General features: G+C 43.1%; 1 protein-coding gene across 2 annotated transcripts in view; it reads right to left on the reverse strand.

Moving 5' to 3' along the window:
* Positions 1-16782, reverse strand: part of Myt1 (myelin transcription factor 1) — a 42229-nt gene extending 25447 nt beyond the window's left edge. The window contains exons 1-6 of one of the 2 annotated variants that reach the window (XM_038330562.1): positions 16687-16782; positions 8048-8102; positions 6806-6836; positions 3223-3285; positions 2269-2516; positions 261-1148 (exon numbers count right to left, since the gene is read on the reverse strand). In XM_038330562.1, the coding sequence (XP_038186490.1) occupies positions 261-1148; positions 2269-2516; positions 3223-3285; positions 6806-6836; positions 8048-8102 (1285 nt within the window). In that variant the 5' untranslated portion in view covers positions 16687-16782. Of the gene's footprint in view, positions 1-260; positions 1149-2268; positions 2517-3222; positions 3286-6805; positions 6837-8047; positions 8103-16686 lie in introns of those variants that run through there. The other variant, XM_038330561.1, reaches the window with a different exon arrangement.
* Positions 16783-22515: the final 5733 nt, after the last annotated feature.

Consider the following 22515-nt stretch of genomic DNA (forward strand, 5'->3'; position numbering starts at 1 on the left):
ATTTAGCACCTCCCGTGCATCTCAGCTCATGTGTCTCTCCAGGTCACCATACATGAAACAGTATAAGCCCATATCCTCAATCTTTGACCCAAGTTCTGAGGTTATTTGCCCTCAAATATTTTTCAATTTTCCACCCACCCTAGCCTACAAGGGCTTCAAGCTATGTTTCTCCCCAGCCTTCATCTTCACCCTCAGTCAAGGTTGTGTCCCTTGTAATGGGATGACAGGACAGGTGATCAGAGCAGGGGACTTTAGCCTACCTTTGCTGTAGCAGCTCTTCCTCACCACATCCAGGGGCTTTGCCACCTTCCCTGGCTCTCCTGGGCCCAGATGGCCCTGCTCAGCAGGCAGGCAGCCTGGCTCACAGACAGCATGCACCTGCTCAGCCTTCAGGGCAATGGCCTGCTCCAGAAGGCCCAGATTCCCACGGGTCATCATGTCATACATCTCTGATTCATCTGTGACTGCTGACTTCTGGGAATGTGAGTCGTCATCCTTGTCATCATCAGAACGGACCTCCACAATGACTGAATACTCAGGCTTGGGACTGGATAGCTCTGGGCCTCGGAATTCAGGGGAAGACTTCTGGGCAGAGGTAGGGGGAGTGTTTTCCCCAAAGATCACATTTGGAGTTGCTTCTTCCTCTTCCTCTTCCTCCTCCTCTTCTTCCTCCTCTTCTTCCTCTTCCTCTTCCTCCTCTACCTCTTCTCCTTCCTCCTCTTCCTCCTCCTCCTCTTCTTCATCCTCCTCATCATCCTCTCCCTCCTCCTCATGACCTAGGACAACTTTCTGCTTGTTTGACTCTTCACTAACCATATCCTCCAGAGACTGGGGGCATGGCTCTTGGGAACGTTCACTGGTGACTTCAATGACCTCTTCCACATCCTCTGGCTGTATAAAGAGGTCCTTTTCAGCTTCATCATTGCTGGCCCCCATTGCAGCCTCATCCTGAAGCTGATGAACAACAGTGGGGCCCAACTTAGCTACTGGGACTGAATCCTCCTGCACAAGGGTCTCTTCAGCAATTCGGCCCAGATTTAGAAGGGAAGTTGCGATGATTCCCTGGTAGCTGCTGTAGCTTCCTTTGGAGAAGCCAGAAGAGCTGCTTGTGGTGTTGGATCCAAAATGGGATTTGATGAGGCTTTTTCCTGCATAAATTAAGAAACACCATGAGGGCCAGAAGGGAGCATGGGGGATGTTTCCAGGTTTCTGCTCCCAACACTAGCTATCCTTCCACCTATCCCACCTGCCAGCCTTCCACCTGGATCCAAAAATAATGGAGAATCAATTTAGCTTAAGATTATTTTGATATTTTTTAATTCATGTTCCTCTTCTATCATTTATTTTCTTAAATCAGATAGATCTTCATTTTATATAATGGAACTTAAAGAGTTAAATCAGATGAAAAGTCATTTCCTAATTGAAAAATCTCATATTTTTAAAGGAAATGAATTTAAATCTTTTGGACATAGTAACAGATCTCTACATGCTGGTCCTGTGGAACTCGTGAACCAGCATTCTTAGCAACAATAAGAGCCAGCACTGTCATATAGTATCCCAAGAAGCAGGTATGCTGGGGTCTTTTCTGCCTGGAACACAAACTCATTTGATTCCATGAGCCATGCACTCACTTGAGTCCCAAAAAGGAAGCCAATGAGGGCTTACCATGGATTGCTTCAAAAATATGGTAATACTCTGTATCAGTGGTTCAAAGACAATTGGTTCTAGCAGCTTGGAAAGACACAGGACCCTCGGCTGCCTCCTTTGCTCTCTTGGCTTCTAAGAGAAACCACCTTCAGAGGCCTGATTTATCTTAAGCTGAAGTATTTCCTTAGTACCTGCCCTTGCAAATCCAAACTAAATCTAACCCAGTCAGTCAGCTCTCAGGGGCCAGGCAGTGTGGGCTCTGTCTAAGAGCCTCTCACAGACAGAGACACAGCATGTATTATCTGTCTTTATTTCTCACACACAAGGAGACATGCCTCAGAATTAAACTTTTGAGAGTTCATGGGAGTGCCAGATCCACCTTCCCCTCTCTCCCCTGCTCACAGTGTTCACACACACCACACTGCCCCACACCCACACACCCATCCTGGGCAGGCCCCTTTTCCAGGAAGCTGCACATGTCAGGACAAGACATTCCTTGTTCTCAAGACAGCTTTCTGCACTGAGTTGAGCTCCCCCTACCCCCTCCCGCCTCAGGCTGCAATTCTCCAGGGCCACACTAAGCAGCCTTTATTCAAAAGAGAAAGAGCAGCAACATAGTACCTTCAGCTGGCTGGGGGTGATGAATCTCCTCCTGTCCTGACATCTCAGCCTCCGCCTCCTCCAGGGGTCCTTCTGATTCATCCGAAACAGAGGCGTCCTTCACCTCGGCATCCTCACTGCCATCACTGTCCATTCGGTAGCCTTCATCCAGAGCCAGCCTCAGAGGGTGTGACTTCCTTTTGGATACCAGGTGCTCAGCCTCAGCATCCTCCAGTTTTCTCTTCTTGGCCAGAGGGCAACTCTGTAAGCTGAAAGAGAAAATTGGTGATGCCAAGAGCCAGGCCAGTTCCCTGAGACATTCAGGGAAACATTCTAAGGGTCCCTCTTTCTATAGCCATTCTCATATGGAAGCCTCAAATGCTAATGTATATAAATTTTTACATCTAATAAAGTGTTTGTGTTTTAAATTATATTACAGTGAGCCAAGTCCACAAATGAAATGAGGACTTAGGCCCCACTGGCCTAGACTGCTACTCTCTATTCCATTCCTTAGACTAAACCACCATTCCACACGTACCCCCAAGCTTCCACCTTCAGCCCTCCACACTTCTACCCACCTCGAATGTTCCCTTGGAAACCTAGCTGATCACAGGGAATGGCTATACTGACAGATGTTGCTTATGCTATCTCTCTTATGTGCACAAGTCCTGCTTTCAGCTCTGCCATACAGATATACCCAAGTCCTGAAATAGACCCTCTGGAAAAACAAAGGTGCCAAGGACAGGTAATCTACCACCCCTCATGGCACACTCCTGGCCAGGCTCACCTCAGTGAAGGCACCACAGGAACACAGACCAGGGGGAGGACACTAGAGCTTAGAAGGGTCAGATCAGCCTGGCCTCAGCAGTCACAGACAAAACAGAAAGTTTTTAATCCACAAAAGAACCCAGATTTGGAAAGAGAACCCCAAACCTCCTTCCTGGGGACCTTTGAGGCTACTGGTGGATCTCTTACCTTCGATGTCTGGAGTACTTTCCCCGAACATGTCCTGAACCAGTACATCCTGGGGTAGGACAGCTGGAGGGAAAAGTAGGAGAGATCACCTTAGGTATTAAAACCTGGGTCTCACCCTGAAGAGCAAGAAAGGCTCTCCAAATGGTTCATCTCAAGATGGCAGTTTAGTAAAAATTAATGAAATAACTCAGCCCACTTGAACAAATGAATAGTTAGTTAGAACTTTATGAATGTGTTTAATTAAAGATTTGTACATATAAGATTCAAGTATCTATTGGCTGAGTTCATTTTCCCATCGTAGACATTCCACCAACTTTCACTGGCATTCAGGAGACTTGGGATACAAGTACCCCTCTCTCATGGCTTGTCTGGCCCAAGTTCACAGCATGGAATTTGGACTTCTCCATGTTCATCACTGGTGCTCATACCTTGGCATCCAGACCTATAGTTTGTATTTCCTTTTTACCAAGCAGGACTGGGGCTACCAGTGAGAAAGGAGACTGTGTGGCCCAAAGCAGAACCACAACTTGTAGGAGTGACCCTGCTCTAGTATTCACTGCCTGGTGTAGGTCTTTGTCTCCACATAGGAAAGGAAGTCGGGGGGGGGGGGGAAATGTTCTAATAGATGCCCATCCTACGTGGTAGAAAACTTGTTGTCTGTACTGAGAAGGACAGGCCCTGCCCCATTCCAGAATGGTAAGTACAAGAGGACAGAAGTAAGAACTCTGGAGTTCCTCACCTCCAGCCATCCACATTACCAAGCCAGTGAAAACTTCTAAACATGAGCATTAACACAGACCACACAACCCAGCCAAGAGGCCCACAGCAATAGTCAGGTTAGAACAGCTGTAGGGGCAAATACCCCATGTGGTAGGAGAGGTGAGGGTCCACCACAGCTCAGAGTTCTGTGGGTACAAGAAGCCGCTACTAATTCATGGTACTGTAGACCAGCAAGATGGTCTGTGAGGCCATGTGGGGGAATGTTTAAGACCTCAGCCCTTTGTGGGAGAGCAAAGCCTGTCCCAAAGTGGAGACTACACATTTCTAACAGAATTGCTATTGTGGACCAGAGTTCTTATCTAGAATCAGTGTTGGTTCTCCTAAAATATGGCACATCTTCCCAAAGTCTTCAAAAGGAGGCAGATAGGGAGTGGCTCTTGGAACCTATGGAAGGGTATCCACCTCTGTCTGGATGGCCCTGATAGTTTCCAGGAGGAAAAAGCAGAAGGTATTTTATTTTCCAGATGGGAAATTATTGCTGCACCTGACCAACCTATTGTAAAAACCAGCTCATCTTTACTTTTGCTTTCTTAATAACTATCTTTAAGAATTTTCACAAACAATTTCTTGTGCTGGGATTTGAAGCTGAGGTCCCAATTAGGCAATTAATCACTTAGTTAAACAGGTAATTAGGCAAGAGCTGCTGTGTAGGCCTGTGAGACACTGGAACTGTCCCTGTCCCACTTGCTCTAAGGTACTCTGGTAACCAACTCAGAATAGTACAGAAAAGGTCCCCAACCAGGTGGGCCTGCACCTTCCCACCCAGCTCTGAGCCCAAGTACATGAAGCTGGCAAGGCCATCTAGACAGAACTAGAAACTCCTTAGGCATAGAAACAGGAAACATCAAGCAAATGAGATCCAGCCAGGACCTCCAAACACTGTAATGGAAGCATACATCAGTCTTGAGCCTCCCAGGGTAATCTGTGAGCATGCAAGAGCACCCAGGAGTATACATTAGCATTAATGCCCCTTTATAAGAATATGTGAGAATCTTTGACCATCTATGAGCACGGATGAGTACTTAGAGCACACTGAGGATTCATGTACACTATCCTCTACTAATGCATTTTAACTCCTAAGGCTGAGCAAAAGTTAAGTTATTGATAAGGACTCCAGGCCTCCTGAGTCCTCTACACAGTAGGAGAAAAGCTAAAGTCAAAGTGATCCTTCCTCTGATACTTAATGCCATGTGTGCTTACACAGTAGTGAGGGCTCACAGTGCTCTTAGGCAATCGTCCAGTTCATAGGCAGACATAGATGCTTGTGTATGCTCATAAGCACTCAAAGGCAAAGTCCCTAAACCCCAAAGTCTGGTCTTGGATCCTATGTAAATAAAGCCAGGATCAGAGACACAAGGAGATGGAAAAGGTGAGGAGCCAAGGGCTGACTGATGGCTACCTTTCAATAGGTATTTTAGATGCAGCTCTAAAGGGTCCAAACACAAGTCACAGACATCTAGGAACCCAATTTTGGAGACAATCTAAATCCCAGATTGGAGCACCATGCTCTAACTACTCCCCTTTTAAAGGAATTGACTCCCTCCCCAACCATGAGGGTTAGGAGTCTTATACTCACCTGTCCTCTGGGCAAGAACTGGTTCAAAGAGGAAGGTCCCCACATAAATAAAGGTTGAGTTACAGGGTACATCAGTGCAACCCTAACAAGCCCACTGATCTGTCTCTAAGATATTGATCCCAGCCCTCTTCCAACTCCCTCCTCAGGAGAACCTCTATGATGCCCTGTAATGGATGCTGGACTCCACAAAAATACAAGCTGGGATATATGTCATTTCCTCCAAGAATGCTGACGGAAAACCATTAAATATAGTTCTTATCCTAAGAACTAGTGTTAAATTCAGGACACAGGAAAACTTATAGAGGGAAAGAGACCTCTCTGGATCTTGTTCATTCTAGTCCAAGTTCCTCAGAAAACCTCATAACAACCATCCTTAAGCCTCCCAGAGAACAAATGTCCTTCTAGGAATTCTGCCTAAACTATGGGGTAGGCCAGGGATGGGAGTGCTGAAAGCTTAGGAATTCTGAGCCAAAGAGGCATAGATACATCCTCATACAGGACTGCATTCAAACGAGTTTTTCTCTCAAACCATAACAGCAAGACCTTTGTGAGACACAGTCTCTAGTCTGACACTCCACAGAATGAGCTCCCACCCAAACAGAAGACTTATCTGCTTATCAGATTAGAACTATGCTGTCCTGGTGAACAGGCCCTTGGATAAGGAAAATAATATGTACTACTAAGATATAAACACTCCCATATCCAGAAATTGTGTCACACACATTTAATCACAGTACTGGGAAACACAGGCAAACCTATTTTTGTAAGTTTGAGGCAATCCTGATCTATACCTCAAGCTTCAGGCCATCGAGGACTACATAATGAGACTCTGTCTCAAAAAATAAAATGTTGCTGCCACAGCCTGTATGCCATCAACCAATGTAAGCCATTCATACTGTAGATCATCCTCACATGGCACTGTGGACAGCAAACATGTAGATAAATAAATGACACTGTCTGCAAAAATCAGCAAAAGCACCTTGTTGCTGGTTTTGAGGACCATGTTGATAGTCAAAATTCTAGTGGAGAACAGTGTGAGGGTCACCTATGGTAGGTCCAAGGTGGAGCTGAAGAAGAGCACAGCTGGATGCAGATAACAAGATATATCACAGAGAGAAGCTGTTTCCTCAGAGAAAACAGGAGTTTGTGGGAAAATTTATAACAACTCCAAGGTTACATGCCAGCAGGTGGTGTGTAATGCTCTTGCACACAGAACTACTTTCTTACCTGAGGTCTGCCCCTGTAGTTTCTGGGGGTCCTGGGTAAGAGAAACAGAAATGCACATATGTAAGAGATTTTTAGAAGCATGTTTTTCTAAACATATAAACTGATTGAAAAACTGAGATCTTCCCAAGGACAAGATGCCCACACTTTTCTGACCTACAAGAAGATGCCCTGAGGTCAGTGGAAAGAGCTGCCCCCTCAGCAAAGTGCTTGCTCTAGGACCCCTACACACACACACACACACACACACACACACACACACAATCAGAGAAGACCTGATAATCTCTCTGTCTCTCTACCCTCGGGCCCAGGGTGTTATCGCTCTTTAATTGAAGATAGATGTCAGTTTCTAGCAGGATATTTTAACTACCAGATCAAGTTGGATAAAGACCAGGACCATTAGAAACATGGCTGGCCACAATGATGGGCACTAGCTACAAGATGTGCATGGATCCAAACAGAATAGGCAGCTCTATATACTCAAAGATTCTGGATACTCTGTGATATAATCCTGTTGGGCTCAACAGGAAGTTCCAATTGAGAGAGTTGGGGTTGGGAGGATGACCAAACAGCAAGGCTCAGTCTCTTTTGTTGTTGTTGTTTGTTTATTTGTTTGTCTGTTTTGGCTTGTTTCAGCTTTTTTGAAGGCAGGGTTTCTCTGTGTAACAGCTCTTGATGTCCTGGAACTTGCTTTGAAGACCTGGCTGACCTTGAACTCACAGAGATCCTGCCTCTGCCTCTACCTCCCAAGTGCCGGGATTAAGGTATGCGCCACCGCCACCTGACAAGGCTCAGTCTTAATAGAATAAACAAGTCCTTGGCCCTCCCCTCCACCCACTGTCAAGTCCACCCAACAGCCTTCAAATCCCCAATAGCACCAATAGTGATCTCTGGGGAAGAGGATACTGATCAAAGACCAGAGGCCTTTCCTTTCCAAACTAAGCAGGCTCCTGACTAAACTCTGCTATTCCCACTCCCATAGAACTGTACTTGTCCTCACATTTGTGCCTGAGGAAAGTCTGTATGCACTGAAAGGGACTTCAGAAAACCCTTAAATACTGCACCGGAAACAGCTGAAGAGCCCTAAAGTCCCAGGTGCCCAGAGTGGACCAAAGGCCACCAGGAAGCTGAGCATTTATGGTGGGATGTGCACTACTGAAGAAAACTGTTGTACAATGATATCAACAGTTTCAGAGAGGGCAGCTGCCAAGGATGGGGACCAGGCCAGACTGAGTTGGCACTTACCTCGGAGGGTCTTGGACCGTGTGCGGGCTCGCTTGTCATCACTTTCTAAGCTCATCTGCAAAGAAAAAACAACCACAATGTTAAGAAGCAGCCAGAGCCGGCACCTGCCATGTCTAGAACCATCAGGGACATCTGGCCGTTTTCTGACTCAAGCTTTGATGATGGCAGGAAGATTATCTGTGAATGACAAGAAAGGGACCAAAAGAAGCAAGTTGGGATAATGTTGGTGGTTCTTCTGGGTAGAGACCATCAGGCTTAATGATATTTCATCCATATATCCTAGTACCTCATAGTATTCCATCCACACTGTTTCAGGTTTCTATCTGCCCACAAAAGCCACAGCCTTGTGTATATAGCTTTTTTGTAATACAAGGGGCTCCTGGCACAGGGAGTAACATCCACTGCTCACCTTGTCAGGCAAGTATTGAGGTACAGAGCATGTTGCCAATCATAGAGTCAACTTCTGGAGACAGAACTGGGTGAAATTAGCATAGTACAGGGCCTGGCTTTTATGGACATTTCCTTCTTACTGGGCATAGGTTTTCATGTTCCTAATATACTAGGGTCATATGGGTAGATACTGGTAGCCTGAGCAACACTAGTCCACACATCCTCTGGCCTGCTAAGGACTTCCAAGTTCATTAAAACCCTCACTCGCCTAGAGAAGCCTCTATAGGGCTGCTTCCCACAACATGGTCCTTTGAGAAAACTAGAGAAGAGTCACTATGAAGGTGACAGCCATAGATAGATCATACTGAGGATGAGGATCCCCAGGTGAATCCTCATCTGTGTCACCATAACAAATCTGAAAGAACAGATAAAATACTGGCAAGCTCTGTGATTTGGGAAACAATCTTCTCACAGACAGCAGGACTGGGAGGGGCAGGTGTGCACCCAAGCAGAAGAGTGGCCCGTCCAGGCTTCTCTACCTGTCCCCACGGTCAGGAAAGATAAAAGGGAAATCAATATCCGTCCCAGACCATAGATAGCACCAGGACAACAAAACTCTGTGTGAGGTTTAGAAAAGGGGGAAGCAAGTGAATGAGATACATACAATGGGAGTGCAGAAGGAAGGGAATAGCAAAAGACAAACCTCTACCTTACCAACTAGAAAGAAAGAAAATAGAATTTCTCAGTTGGCAGATGAAAGTCACAAGAATAAAAATTAAAACCAGGGTAATTTATGCAACCTGTCAGCTCCAGGCTGTGGAGCACAATGCTATAAGTCATGTGTTTATTATAGTCTTCCCATAGAACAGAAACAATTTCTTTAATTTCTATTTTTAAAGCAGAGGTTCCCTATGGACCAATTGCTTACATTTAAAGTAAAGAGAGGAGCAGGTGTCAAAGGGACAACATTACATGTATGAGCCCTCAAATGTCGATTGCACTGAGCCTGTGCACAATGCCTTCTGAGGCAGGGCACACAATGCATCTGATTGCCCCGTGCCTGTGTTCAGCTGAAATGTAATCTATAGCTTTTTGTGTCAGTTTTCCCAAGGAAATTGGCAGGCATTCTGCTAGATTAAAGTATGCCTTGGCAATTTGGATTTCCTGCGGATAAATTATTCAAAGAGCAAAGAATAGAGAGGGTTACAGGGATGTGTAATGGGCATTGCTTGCAAACTGTGAGCTCCCATTGATGAAGCTAACAGCTGTGGCATTCATTGTCCTGAGCACCTTCTCTTTGCAATTTACATGCATCAAATATTCAATGTATAAGAAGTTCTCTTCAGTGTGTATAGTTTCGATTTTAGGAGGGAAACTCCTGAACTTGTAGGAGAGAAATCCAAGCTCTTTAATATGATGAGAATGTGTTTACAGACTCTGGATGACTTGTGAATGCAATGCCAAGGGATGATTGTCCTCTCATTTTTGAAACTGACAGTGGTAGCTGCTGTAGAGGCATCTGGCAAAATATGTGGGAAATTCACATGCTTTCATTTACAAAGCACTGCAGAAGACAAACCTCTTACCTAGAGGCTTACCCTTACCCATTAGGCTATCATGCTCAGGGAAGCACTGTGTCCAGCACTGCCCAGACTCACTGATATTTGGCCTGGCAGCAGATCCCTAGACCTCCTGCCTGCTCCATACAGGGATGGTCCCTGCCTATGGGGGCAAATCACTGATATGAAGGTAGTGAGGTGCTTCTCATTTTCCCATGCTTTATTTTTTTTTAAAAAAAAAAATTTATTTCTTCCAGACACAAACAAACAGTACCTCCTGTTTTTGCACAACCCACACATGACTCAATGGACTCTTGCTTTGAGGGTAAAAGGGTCCCTTTGTTGAGATAGATAATCTTGCCACACTGTGAAACCTAGTATCTTTTCCACAAGCAACATCTGCTCTGTTTCTCTAACATCAATTTCATACTGCTGATATACTACATCTTAGTTCTGACATTTTATTAGTTTTGCCTTGTATAGGAAAATTGGAGAAAATAATTTCCAAATGCAAACACATTGTATTCAGTCATAGCTATTACATTAGCCTGAGAGAACTGTGTCACCGTCCAGGCACTAAACTTGATTGCTTGGTACTATTCTTAAAAGCAGTCTCACTGGAGGGTGTTTTTTGTTTTGATCTGTTCTGTATCACTTTAATAAAGGCAAAACCGGTCATGCGAGTTCTTTTTAAACACAATGACTAGCCCCTTTTCATACTCAGTTGCCAAACTGAGCTCCCTATGTTGAACCTTTTCAAAGTCAAGTACCAAAATAGCAAATGCAGCAAGCAGCCTCCAAACCTACAGATTACTCCTGGCTCTGTTCTGGTTGTCTGAGGAATAAACTCAGAACTCAACACAGCTAAAACAACAACAAATATTTGGTCTTTAAGAAGAAATCTTGGGACCAGGTATGAAGGCATACAGTTTTAATTCCAGCACTGGAGAGGGAGAGACAGGCAGAGCTCTGTGAGTTCAAGGCCAGCCTGGTCTATATAGCAATTCCAAGGCTATCCAGGGCTATATAATGAGACCTTGTCTCAAAAAGAAGAAAAGGAGGAGAAGGAGGAAGAGGAGAAGGAGAAGGAGAAGCAAGAAGAAGAAGAAGAAGAAGAAGAAGAAGAAGAAGAAGAAGAAGAAGAAGAAGAAGAAGAAGAAGAAGAAGAAGAAGAAGAAGAAGAAGAAGAAGAAGAAGAAGAAGAAGAAGAAAAGGAGGGAAGAGAAAATAATAAATATAGTTTAGATTTCTAGATGTTCAGGGATTCTCTAAGCCAATTACTTTTTGTTAACCTTCACTTTGACCTCTGAGGACAGCTGTCCACACCCTCCAGGTCTCCCTACCCACACCTTGCCTTTTCACACTGATATCCAAGGGCAAAATACGTGCTGAAATCTAACCCTAGATGAAGGTGACCCAGCTAAAGGAGGTTTGCATACAATTCTAGGAAGGTGCTGAGGATGTACAGGGGTGAACACAAAGATGAGGGAGCTGCTGAGCCCTGAGAGCCTGAGCAGGGACAGGGACAGTGAGCTGACATGCGAATACCTAAGAATGTCCAGGACAACACCTCAGGGTTGGAGTGAGTTAACCCCAGAAACCACGAGCACCTTTGGATAGCCAACTCAAATTCAATGGTCAGACGTCTGCCATCTGTCTGACCACCAATCACATCTCTCTGTTCTTAACTAGCTTATCTCCCAAAAGGTCCCTACCTCATGCTGAGGAGAGTTTCTTCCTTTACAAATGCGAGGTCATTCACTGTCTCCTACAGAAAGCTGCCCAGGACACACAAGGGCAGATGGAAGAAAAAGTGAATATGTGGGGCAGTCAAAACTTTCTTAGAAGCTGGTGCTGGTGGAGGAGGGGTATGTCAGAGAAAGTTGAACAGACAGCTGCTGAGCCTTGGTAGGAGATTCTGGGCCTCTTGACACCATGGACAATTCATTCTAGCCCTGGACTGGGAGAAGATATTTTAGTGCTTTATTTTACTTAAAATGTACTCTAGCAAGGAGTGGGTGGCATCCCAGAAGAATTAAAGAGAGGAAGAAAGCAGGTAGATTTCTGTGAGTTCAAGACTAGTCTGGTCTACATAGCAAGTTCCAGGCCAGCCAAGGCTACTTAGTGAAACCCTATATCAGGAAAAGAAATATGTTCTGATAAGCTGAAAAATAAAAACAGACTTAGGACACTTTTTAAGTCCATCATGTGGACTTAAAAATAAAATAAAGGACTAAGGTTTTTGTACAACATACTTCTTCTGGAGCCCTGGCAGAGAATGTTTGCTTCATCCCTGCCCAGATAAAGGGACTGGAGCAGATACGGGGTTAAAAGGTAGCATAAATTGGCCATCTCACATCCTGCTTCACTTGGCAGTATCTTATTCACTCCATTGAGGGTAAAATAAAATACAGTGGTTTGCTTTGTTTTTTACTCTCCAGCCAAAAGGGATACTGTCTTATTCCCTGATAGTAATGTTCCCTGTGCAGGCCCAAATCTGGATCCACCACTGGGGCAGGGAAGGGGCACCCCGCTTGGGATTTATAAACATCCTTCAAGCATTAGTCTTACTCCTCCTCCATAAAAACTCCAGTAGGGACCCTCAGAGTCCAGATCCCATTTACTGCCCTCATCATATTTGCCCGCCCCTTTATATACGAGTTCTAAGCCTCCACGTCAGCTCACAGCCACAGAACAATGCAGATGTTCCTTAGACGCATAATATATATTCTTTTTTGTCTTATCTGAATATCTGTGACTAAACCATGTGCCAAAACACCTGTATCCCACTAAGAGTCATCATAGTACCTAGTTATAAATGGAACTTGTATCTCTCCAGGGTATAATACAACAACATCAAGTCAGACAGCTAGAAAGGAGAGTCACCTCCCTCACTGAAGGTACTTCTTTTAAATTGTCCTTACCAGAGCCCCTTGTTCCATAGCTGTCTACTAAGTAGTGTGTGCCTTGAGACCACAGGTTTTGCTCTCAGATTCAGAAGTAGTTCAAGGATCACCATCTGTGCCTAATATACCAACACATGGTATCCTCTAACATGCCAATACAGGCCTTCTCTGACAGCCCTACATGGTCCTGAAGTATGCTGAACTCAGGGTGAGCACACCACTGGTCTTACTATGTGGGCCACTCCTTGGTCCTCCCAGTTGGTTCCTCGTTTTAACTCACATGCCATCTTAGATCATAGCCCCAGCTGCCCCTTTAGTCTCCTCAGTTCTGGGCCATCATCCCTTCTTCATTCTCCCTCCTCTACTGGCCTATTCCTCATTTTAATTTGTTGTTGTTATTTCTTTCTTTTTGAGACAGAGTCTCACCCTGTAATGGCTATCTTGGAGCTCACTGTGTACTTCTGCCTGACTGGCCTTGAGCTCACAAAGATGTGTCCAAAGCAAGGGTGATACAGTTTGAAGCCTTAGTGCTGCTGAGGGCAGGAGTGTCAGTCCCAAGCCCATTACCAGCACCTGCATTTTGAACAGTCACATGCAGTTTATGGCAGGCTCAAACCCTCTGAGCGTGTTGTGCCTGGGCTGTGGGGAAACCAGAGTTCTCCTACCCTACTCTGACCGAGCAATCACTGAAACTACTTTGTTCAGAGCCTAGGTCAGGCCAGTTGCATGGTCACATGATCCGACACCTGTGTCACTAGGGGAGTCCTTTGGGCTAGAGTAGAGTGAAGTAAGATGAGATAAATAATATTTTCCATAATATTTAAGACACCAACGATATAAAAGATCCAGAACAGACAAAATGTCACAATTAAATATAGAGAAAAGATACATATTTAATACGGGTCTTCAACACACTTACGACAAAACCAAAATTAGTGGGAGTACTTAGCAAAGTGACTATAAAAGACCTTTTAAAATGCCTATTTCCACCACCAGACACAAAGGAAAAGTAGTATATTCTAACTGTAAAATACAAGCGCCCTCAGATGCTATCCTGCCTTGAACTGCATAGCCTTTGGTATCTGTACCTGGATGAAGGGGAAGCCCAGCCAATCACCTTGTCTGTAAGGCATGTCCCCCTTAGGCTAAAATTTAGTTATAAAATCTTGCAGGTGTGCGGCCCGCCTGCTCTTTGTTTTCCTGCACTCCTCACTGGAACCTTGGCTTTTGTAAGTTCCCTTTTCTTTCCTTTATTAAAGCTTAATATTATATATTAAGCTAGTCTGGTTAATCATAACTGCCGATTGATCATGCCCCTTCGTTTTGGCACCCAAGGTGGGGCTCGAAACCATGACCCTGGGATTAAGAGTCCCATGCTCTACTAACTGAGGTAGGTATTATATGGACTCAAGGATGTTTATTGAAAAAAAAGGGGGGGATTAACTGGTTTGATGGGATGTTTGGTATTGTGAATTATTGTTTTTAGAAAATTGCATTGGTGTTGATTCTTGCATATTGAACATTGTATGTGAGTATGCTTCTACCTCTTTTTGTTGTATGAGAGTATGCTTCTACCTCTGTTTAAAACAATTCTTATATTGAGATATTTACCATATTGCAATGTACATTTCTACCTCTGATATTATTTATGTAATGACATTGTTTATATTTGGAGATCATTGTCCTCATTTATTGCACAGTTGTTTATTCTCTTCAATGTTTATGTCTCCAAGTTAGATAGGTATCAAGAATTATATATCAATAGTCATATATGTTTGTCTTATTTATATTTAGGATATTCAATTTTTTAGGTACATAGAGATTATATTTAATATAGATAGTATAATCTTCGACCTCTTTGAAGAGCTGTAGAAAATGGCCTTTAATCTAACCTAGAGTTTTGTACTTATGAGACACAATCACTCTGGCAACACCGCTCTACTCCCAAGAGAACGTTGAGCACCAAAGACACTCCACTGGGAGCTTCTCTTCTTGGCAGAACTGGCCTTTGGGCAAAGAAAAGCCAATACCTCGACTACTGACAAAGATACAGAATATCCATAAAAGGATAAAACAGGATTGTCTTATCTTGCCAAGACAAGGTAGGATAGTACTACAAAAGGTTCCTTGCCTTTGAAAAATGTTATTCAGTTGTGTTAGGCCTTAGCCAAAGTTGGTTGCCTCAACATTGCAAAACGAGACTTTGGGTGATTGCCCAGGTAGTCAGTTGTCTCTGTCATCTGTTGCACATTTTGGAAGTTTCTCATTTGCACTTCCTGGTTGCTTAAGTAATATTACTTCCCTTCTCAGATCTTTGATGGGGTTGAAGATTAGATAATTGTAGTTACCCTCCACATTATAGAATGATTAGTAAAACTTTTGTTATATGTTTCTTGCTTAATATTGTTTATTGTTTGTAATTTTATATTTATTATTTGTTCCTATTGTATATAGTTGTATTTGGTTTGGTTCTGTCTTATTTAGACAAAAGGGGGAGATGAAGGGGAAACCCAGCCAATCACCTTGTTTGTAAGGCGTGTCCTCCTTAGGCTAAAATTTACTTATAAAATCTTGCAGGTGTGCGGTCCGCCTTTTCTTTGTTTTCCTGCACTCCTTGCTGGAACCTTGGCTTTTGTAAGTTCCCTTTTCTTTCCTTTATTAAAGCTGAATATTATATATTAAAGCTAGTCTGGTTAATCATAACTGCCGATCGACCACGCCCCTTCACCTGAACTATATCTGTCATGCCTAGGTGTTGGTTGAGACACTCAATGCAAAACCTCAACATGGCAGATAAGAAGTTGACATCTGGGGACTGGAAAAATGGCTTAGTAGTTAAGAGTACTGGTTGCTCCTCTAGAGGACCCAGGTTTAATTCCAGCACCCACATGGCAGTTGTGGGTTACAACTATCTGTTTCAGGGGATCCATGGTACCAGGTATGCACATGATGTACATATATATATGCATGCAGGATAAAATACTCAAAAACATAAAAAATAAAATAAAATAAAATGGAAGTTGATATCTAGACACTAGAAAGGTAGTTAATAGTACTTTTTGCTCTTGCAGAGGACCCAGGTTCAGTTTCCAGCACTCACTGAGTAGCTCCCAACCATCTGTAACTCCATTTCTAGGGGATCTAATGCCCTCTTCTAACCTCTGCAAATACCAGGCATGCACATGGTATACATGCCTACATGCAGGCAAAACCTTCATAGACATAAAATAAGTACCTCTAAAATATATTTTTTCAAAGAGGTTAGCATCTGACCTCCAGGTATGGATGCCCCATGCTTCTCTCTACCTTGACTCCCAGCTCTGATGCCACCTGCTCTGGAGAGCTGGTCTCAGACAAAGCAAGTCAGTGGGAAGCTGTAGAATTAGGAGGTTGGTAACCAAAACCATGATCATAAATGTATGCACTATCCCCAAGCTCAGGAGTGTCCCTGGGAAGCAGTCACATTTATCATGCTTTCTGGGCAGGCATTAGGAAAGGGGCATCATCTTCTACATTTATGAAGATAAAATAAAATGTCAGCAGACCTCATAGACCCCTGCATCAGAATTCACTACCAGACTCTGATCTCACCTGGGCCAAACAGGGAAAATGAATAACAGGTGCCAAAATACATGACTGAGCCCAAGTATGAACTCTAAAGTTGGGGAGATGACTGAAAGGTGTGGGGATCTACCATCACAAGAAATTTTATTTATTCAGTCATTCTTTTTAGTCTAACTAAAAAACTGACCAGGTGGTCCTGGTCCCATGGCCAAGCTCTTACTTTGCTGTATCTGCACAGGAAATGTTTCTCAGTTCTGCAGCTGCTGGTCTTGTCTTCCTGTGTCCACCTCTGGGTCAGAAGTTTGCCCCGGAACTCATTTTCTGAGGGTTTAAAAGAACAGAGGTTCAGAAAAGGGAACTCTGACAAATATCAGCCAGGCAGACTCAAGAAGAGAAAGAGAAAAAATGAAAGATACTTTTTAACATAGCATTTATACAGTCTCTGAAATCTGTCCGACAGACAAATTAATGGCTTATGGTTGTTCTGGGGTGAAATGCTCTGAAAGCAGAGGTTCTACACCATAGCCTCACCTCTGGTGGCTACTTTACACATATGTAACCAAGTGTAGACATCCATATACATGGCTATTTCAAGCAAGGGCACTAGTGTAACTCATATGAGACCTACCTTGAAAAAAAAAGCTGGCATTGAGGAATTTTGAAAATTAGATGATCAATGAATGAGTAATTACTCAACCATAATTGCATCCATTATTATCCCAAAAGAATGTGCAACTCAGATTCATTTGCTTAATAAACACACATTATACCATTCAACTTCTCAAGAGTATGCTGACTGAGGAAAGTGAAGTCCATCCAGTGGGCCTGATCAGCTCTGATAACACTACCACTCACAATGAGCCCTGGGCCCCATCAGCCCTCATTGCTTGTTTTTGGTGTCTTTTCTCTTGGTTTTTATTTCTCTCCAAGGCAAGGACTATAGTTATTATTTAATTCTCATAATTCTTATAAATTCACACATCTAAGCAGAAGCTGAACACATCAGCTGGACATGACAAAGAATGTATTGTGTACCTATTCCCTGAACGTCATTCCCTGTCTCCATGACAACCTGCTTTCTATGCTGCAGAGTTTCAAAGGAAGGTCATTAGTAACCAACAATAAAAACAGGAAATGAATATTTCTACACTCATCTCCTTCTCCTTGGAATTATGTTTAAATTTTGCTAAAGGCAGATCAAGTACGTTATTATAAACATTATATCCCCCATCATTATCCCATATTTTGGAGGGTGCATACCCAAAGCTGTTTTCATCCAGAATTCTACCTCTTGGCCCTAGTAACACTGTCTTAACCAGAGCATCCTCTTCTTCCTTGTAAATAGCTTCATCCCCTTAAAGAGTACAGGTTCCCTTCAGGACTCTTTCATGAGTCAGGAATCCCAAAGAATCATGTCATCTTTAGGCAAGTTCAGCAGTCCTCTCTCTGCAGGTTCTTTGTGTCCAGTTTCTGCAACAGTCCAGGCAAGAGCAGTTTCCTGCCCAAATGGCTATCAAACTCCATAAGGAGCCTCTTTGATGCCCATCTTCCTCTTGAAGTAGCTTGGTGCTGCCAGGAGCAGACATGTCTCATTGTCATGAAAAGTCCTAAGTTATTAAAACATTAAATACCATATTCTGTAGTCTTTGAAAGATATTGGGAATGCCTATCTAACTGAAATATATCTCTATATATCTAGAAAATCTAACTAACTCATGAAAGAGTCTACGAGACATTCTTCAGGACACAGCAGATAGTGACTGAACTGCCTTTGAAATTTCCTGCTTCATGGAAAAGTCTGCTGGATACTATGGGCCTGTAGGCCAAAGATGGATGCCCCAACAGTACAAAAGAACTTTGGGTGACTGTCCAGGCAACAAGATGTCTCTGTCATTTCTAGAGTTTTGGAAGTAGCTTACTTCTTGTTCACCTAGGTAATATTGTGTCCTTCTGGAGTCTTTGATGGAGTTGAAGAATAGATAGATAGTTATAGTTTTCCTTAGTTATGATAAAAGATAAAGTAGATATAAATATTGTAACTGTAATTCTTATTTGATAACTGTTTTGTTATATGTAATTTTGCTATGTTAAAGTTAAAGCCTTCTTTTTTTGTTTAAACAGAAAAAGGGGAAATGATGTGGACAGCCTTTGGTTTGTGTTGATTTCATTCGTTAATAAAGAAACTGCCTTGGCCCAATTAATAGGCCAGCCCTTAGGTGGGTGGAGTAGACAGAACAGGAAGAAGGAAGTGAGGTAGATGGCTCAGAAAATTGCCCTGCCTCTCCTCTCTGGGACAGAAGCCATGAAGCCAGCCACCAGGTCAGACATGCTGAATCTTTCCCTGTAAGCCACCACCTTGTGGTGCTACACAGATTACTAAATATGGGTTAAAGCAAGAGAGAATTAGCCAGTAAGAGGCTGAAACTAATGGGCCAGGCAGTGTTTAAAAGAATACAATTTGTGTGTTGTTATTTCGGGGCATAAGCTAGCCAGGTGGCCAGGAGCCGGGTGGCGGGAAGTGGCCCGCAGCTCCTCACTACAGAGAATACACTGCTGAGAAAACAACACCCTGCAGCCAGGGTAGGGTGTTCATTGTAATCTCTGTTGAAGCCCTTGAACCCTCAATACTGACCATGACCCTCTGTGTTTGTCCAACAAAGGTCCTAGGTCCACAGTTACAGGACTCTGTGAAATAAATAAACTCAGCAAAGCAACCGGGGCCTACTTAGCCTGAGCCACAGGGATGGCAGTTATCCTTCACAAGACGAAGATATCAGATACAAGTGAGGAGAAGGTGAGAACTCAAACATAGCCATTGTCCTCTGGATGATAGGCCCACATCCTTGTGTTCAGTTGTAGACCCAGGCCTGGGAGCAGCACTGGGAAGAGCTCAACAACTGGCCTGCTGGTTCCTGTCTCTGTTTTGGACCCTGGTACCCACTGTACAACCTTAGGGAAGACAGAACCTCCTTAATTTTTCCTGGACCACCTTGACTCAAGACAAGTCACCTGTGAACTTGTTCCTCTGGGGACCACAACAGATTCACTGGGGGAACCTTCTAAGGAAATCCTCTCTTTAAGGAAACCTCTTTGGCCCTCTCATCTCCTATTGGAGAGCTTGGCTCCCAGCTGAGCACATCAACCCATCTGACTGTGGATGCCGCCGATTCCTCTAAAGCATCAAACCTTTTTTCCACTCCTCATCAGGCTGAGGCAGGAGAACATGTAAAACACTTCTCTCTTCTTCCTGTCACAGCCTTCCCAGAGATTGTGTGCCTCCAAAGGCGTGTGGTGCTCCTGCATGCATAGTCAGCCTCTCCTGGTCTCCCAGGCAGACCTCAGAACCCTTTTCTTTCCCCTTCCCACCCTTTCCAAAAAATTCACTGTTGCGCATGTGACCAAAGCCTTCTGAATCTCACTAGGACTGCTTCTGATCTCTCCAAATGTATTTTATGTATGTTTGTTTTTGTTAGTTTGTTTGTAAAAATTGACAAAATGAATATAAAATCCACATGGTAATTTAAGAAATATAGAATAACCAAAACACATTTTTAAAGAACAAAGTTGGAGACCTCACACTTCCCTGCTTCAAAACTTACCATAAGACTAGAATTAACAAGATAATATAGTATCCCCACAGAATAAACATGTAGATAAGTGAGATAGACTCAAAGGTAAAAAAGTAAACTTTACATTTTTATCAGTAGATATTCAACAGTGGCACTTGAATAGTTTAGTGGAAAGAAAAGTCTTTTTAACAAATGTACCAAGACTAATAGCATCCAAAAGAATGAAGCCAGACCTCATACACTGAAAAATAGCTGCAGCTCACAATATGTCACAGGTCTACTTAAAAGACTAAAGTTTTAGAAACCCTAAGAGAAAACCCTCTTGACTTTGGATTAGACAACTATTTATTTATTGCATACAACACTAAAGTAATAAACCAAAGCCATGCATGGTGGCACATACTTATATCCCAAGACTATGAAGGCCGAGACAGAAGAATCACAAGTTCAAGGTCATCTGGGCTACAAAGGAAAACCAAATCTCAAAATAAAAAAAAAAAGTATAGGTCTGGAGAGATGGCTCAGGGATTAAGATTGCTTGGTATTCTTACAAAGCATCTGGGTTCCATTGCCCATGTCCACATGGCAGTTAACAATTATCTGTATGTAACTCCAGTTCCAGAGGATCTAAGGTCCTCTTCTGGCCTCTGAAAGCACTGCATGCACCAGCTACACAGATACATGCAGACAAAACATTCATGCATATAAAATAAAAATAAACAAAATTTTAATTGAGATATATTAGACTTTTTCCTGGCTAGTTTTGTTTGTTAGTGTTATCTGAGAGGAGGGAACCACAACTGAGAGGATGCCTCCATAAGACTAACCTGTAGGCAACCTGTGGAGCATCTTCTTAATTAGTGATTGATGTAGAAGGGCCCAGTCCATTGTGGATGGGGCCACTTCTGGGCAGGTGGTCCTGGGATGTACAGAAAAGCAAACTGAACAAACCATGGAGAGCAAGGCAGTAAGTGGCACTCTTCCATGGCCTCTGTTTCAGTTCTTGCCTCCTGGTTCCTGTCTGGTTTCTGCCCTGACTTCTGTCAGTGATGTGATGTAACATGAAGAGCTGTAAGATGGAACAAACCCTTTGCTTCTCAAGCTGCTTTTGGTCATGTTGTTTTATCACAAAAATAAAAATTTACTAAGACAGGTTTCATCAATGCTTAAAACATTTGTCTTCAAATATTATTGTCAATGAAATTTTCCTAGACTACAAGAAGATACCTGCAAATCTCATGTTTGATAAAGGATTTATGCTGAGAATAAAAAACTCTTACAACTCTTAAATAAGACAAATGAATCACTTAAAAATTCAAAGAATTTTAAAAGACATTTCTCCAAAGACAATATATTAATGGATAACATGCATTATTACAATGGACCTCAACATCTTGTCATGAGTTAAACGCAGATCAACTGTGAGAGTATCACTTCACTCCCACTAAGATGGTTAGAACAAATTTAAAACCAAACAAGTACAAGTTATGATCTGTAAGACTAGAATCTCCATTGTTGCTGATGGAAATGTAAAATAGCAGTCACTTTGAAAACATTCTGGCAACTTTAAGGTGTTTATTTTTTAAGATTTTTTTATGTGTATGCGTGTTTTACCTGCATGTATGTCTGTGCACCTTGTACATGCCTGGTGCCCACAGAGTTCAGAAGAGAGCGTCAGATTTTCTGGAACTTGTGTTAGGAATGGCTGTGGACTACCATGTGGGTTCTAGGAGCCTAACCCAGGTCCTTTGCAAGAGTAACAAGTGCTCTGAATCACCCCACCAGCTCTCCAGCCCCAATTATAAAGATGTAAAATGTAGTTACCACCTGACACGTGACAGTTCTGTTCCTAGATTTTCTGTGGTGGTTTGAGTAAGAATAGCCACTATAGGCTCATATGTTTGAATGCTTAGTCACCAGGGAGTGACTGGAAAGATTAAGAGATAAGGCATTGTTGAAGGAAATGTGTCATGGGGTTGGGCTTTGAGGTTTCAAAAGCCCAAAACCGGCCTAGGCCCTCCCTCTTTGCCTACAGATCGGGATTTAGCTCTCAGCTACTACTCCAGTGTCTGCCGTGGGTCACCTTACTCCTTACCATAATGATAATGGGCTTAACTCCTAAACCTGCAAGCAAGCCCCAAATTAAATGCTTTCTTTCCTAAGAGTTGCCTTGATCATGGTGTCTCTTTTTAAAAAAAAAAAATATTTATTTATTTATTTATTATGCATACAATATTCTGTCTGTGTGCATGTCTGAAGGCCAGAAGAGGGCACCAGACCTCTTTACAGATGGTTGCGAGCCACCATGTGGTTCCTGGGAACTGAACTCAGGACCTTTGGAAGAGCAGGCAATGCCCTTAACCACTGAGCCATCTCCCCAGCCCTCATGGTGTCTCCTCACAGCAACAAAACAGTGACAAACAGAATATCTACCCAAGAGGCATGAATAATGCAAAACATGAACACATGGCATTTGTCAA

The sequence above is a fragment of the Arvicola amphibius genome, chromosome 5 (genome assembly GCF_903992535.2).
Source record: "Arvicola amphibius chromosome 5, mArvAmp1.2, whole genome shotgun sequence".
NCBI classification, from domain to species: Eukaryota; Metazoa; Chordata; class Mammalia; order Rodentia; family Cricetidae; genus Arvicola; species Arvicola amphibius.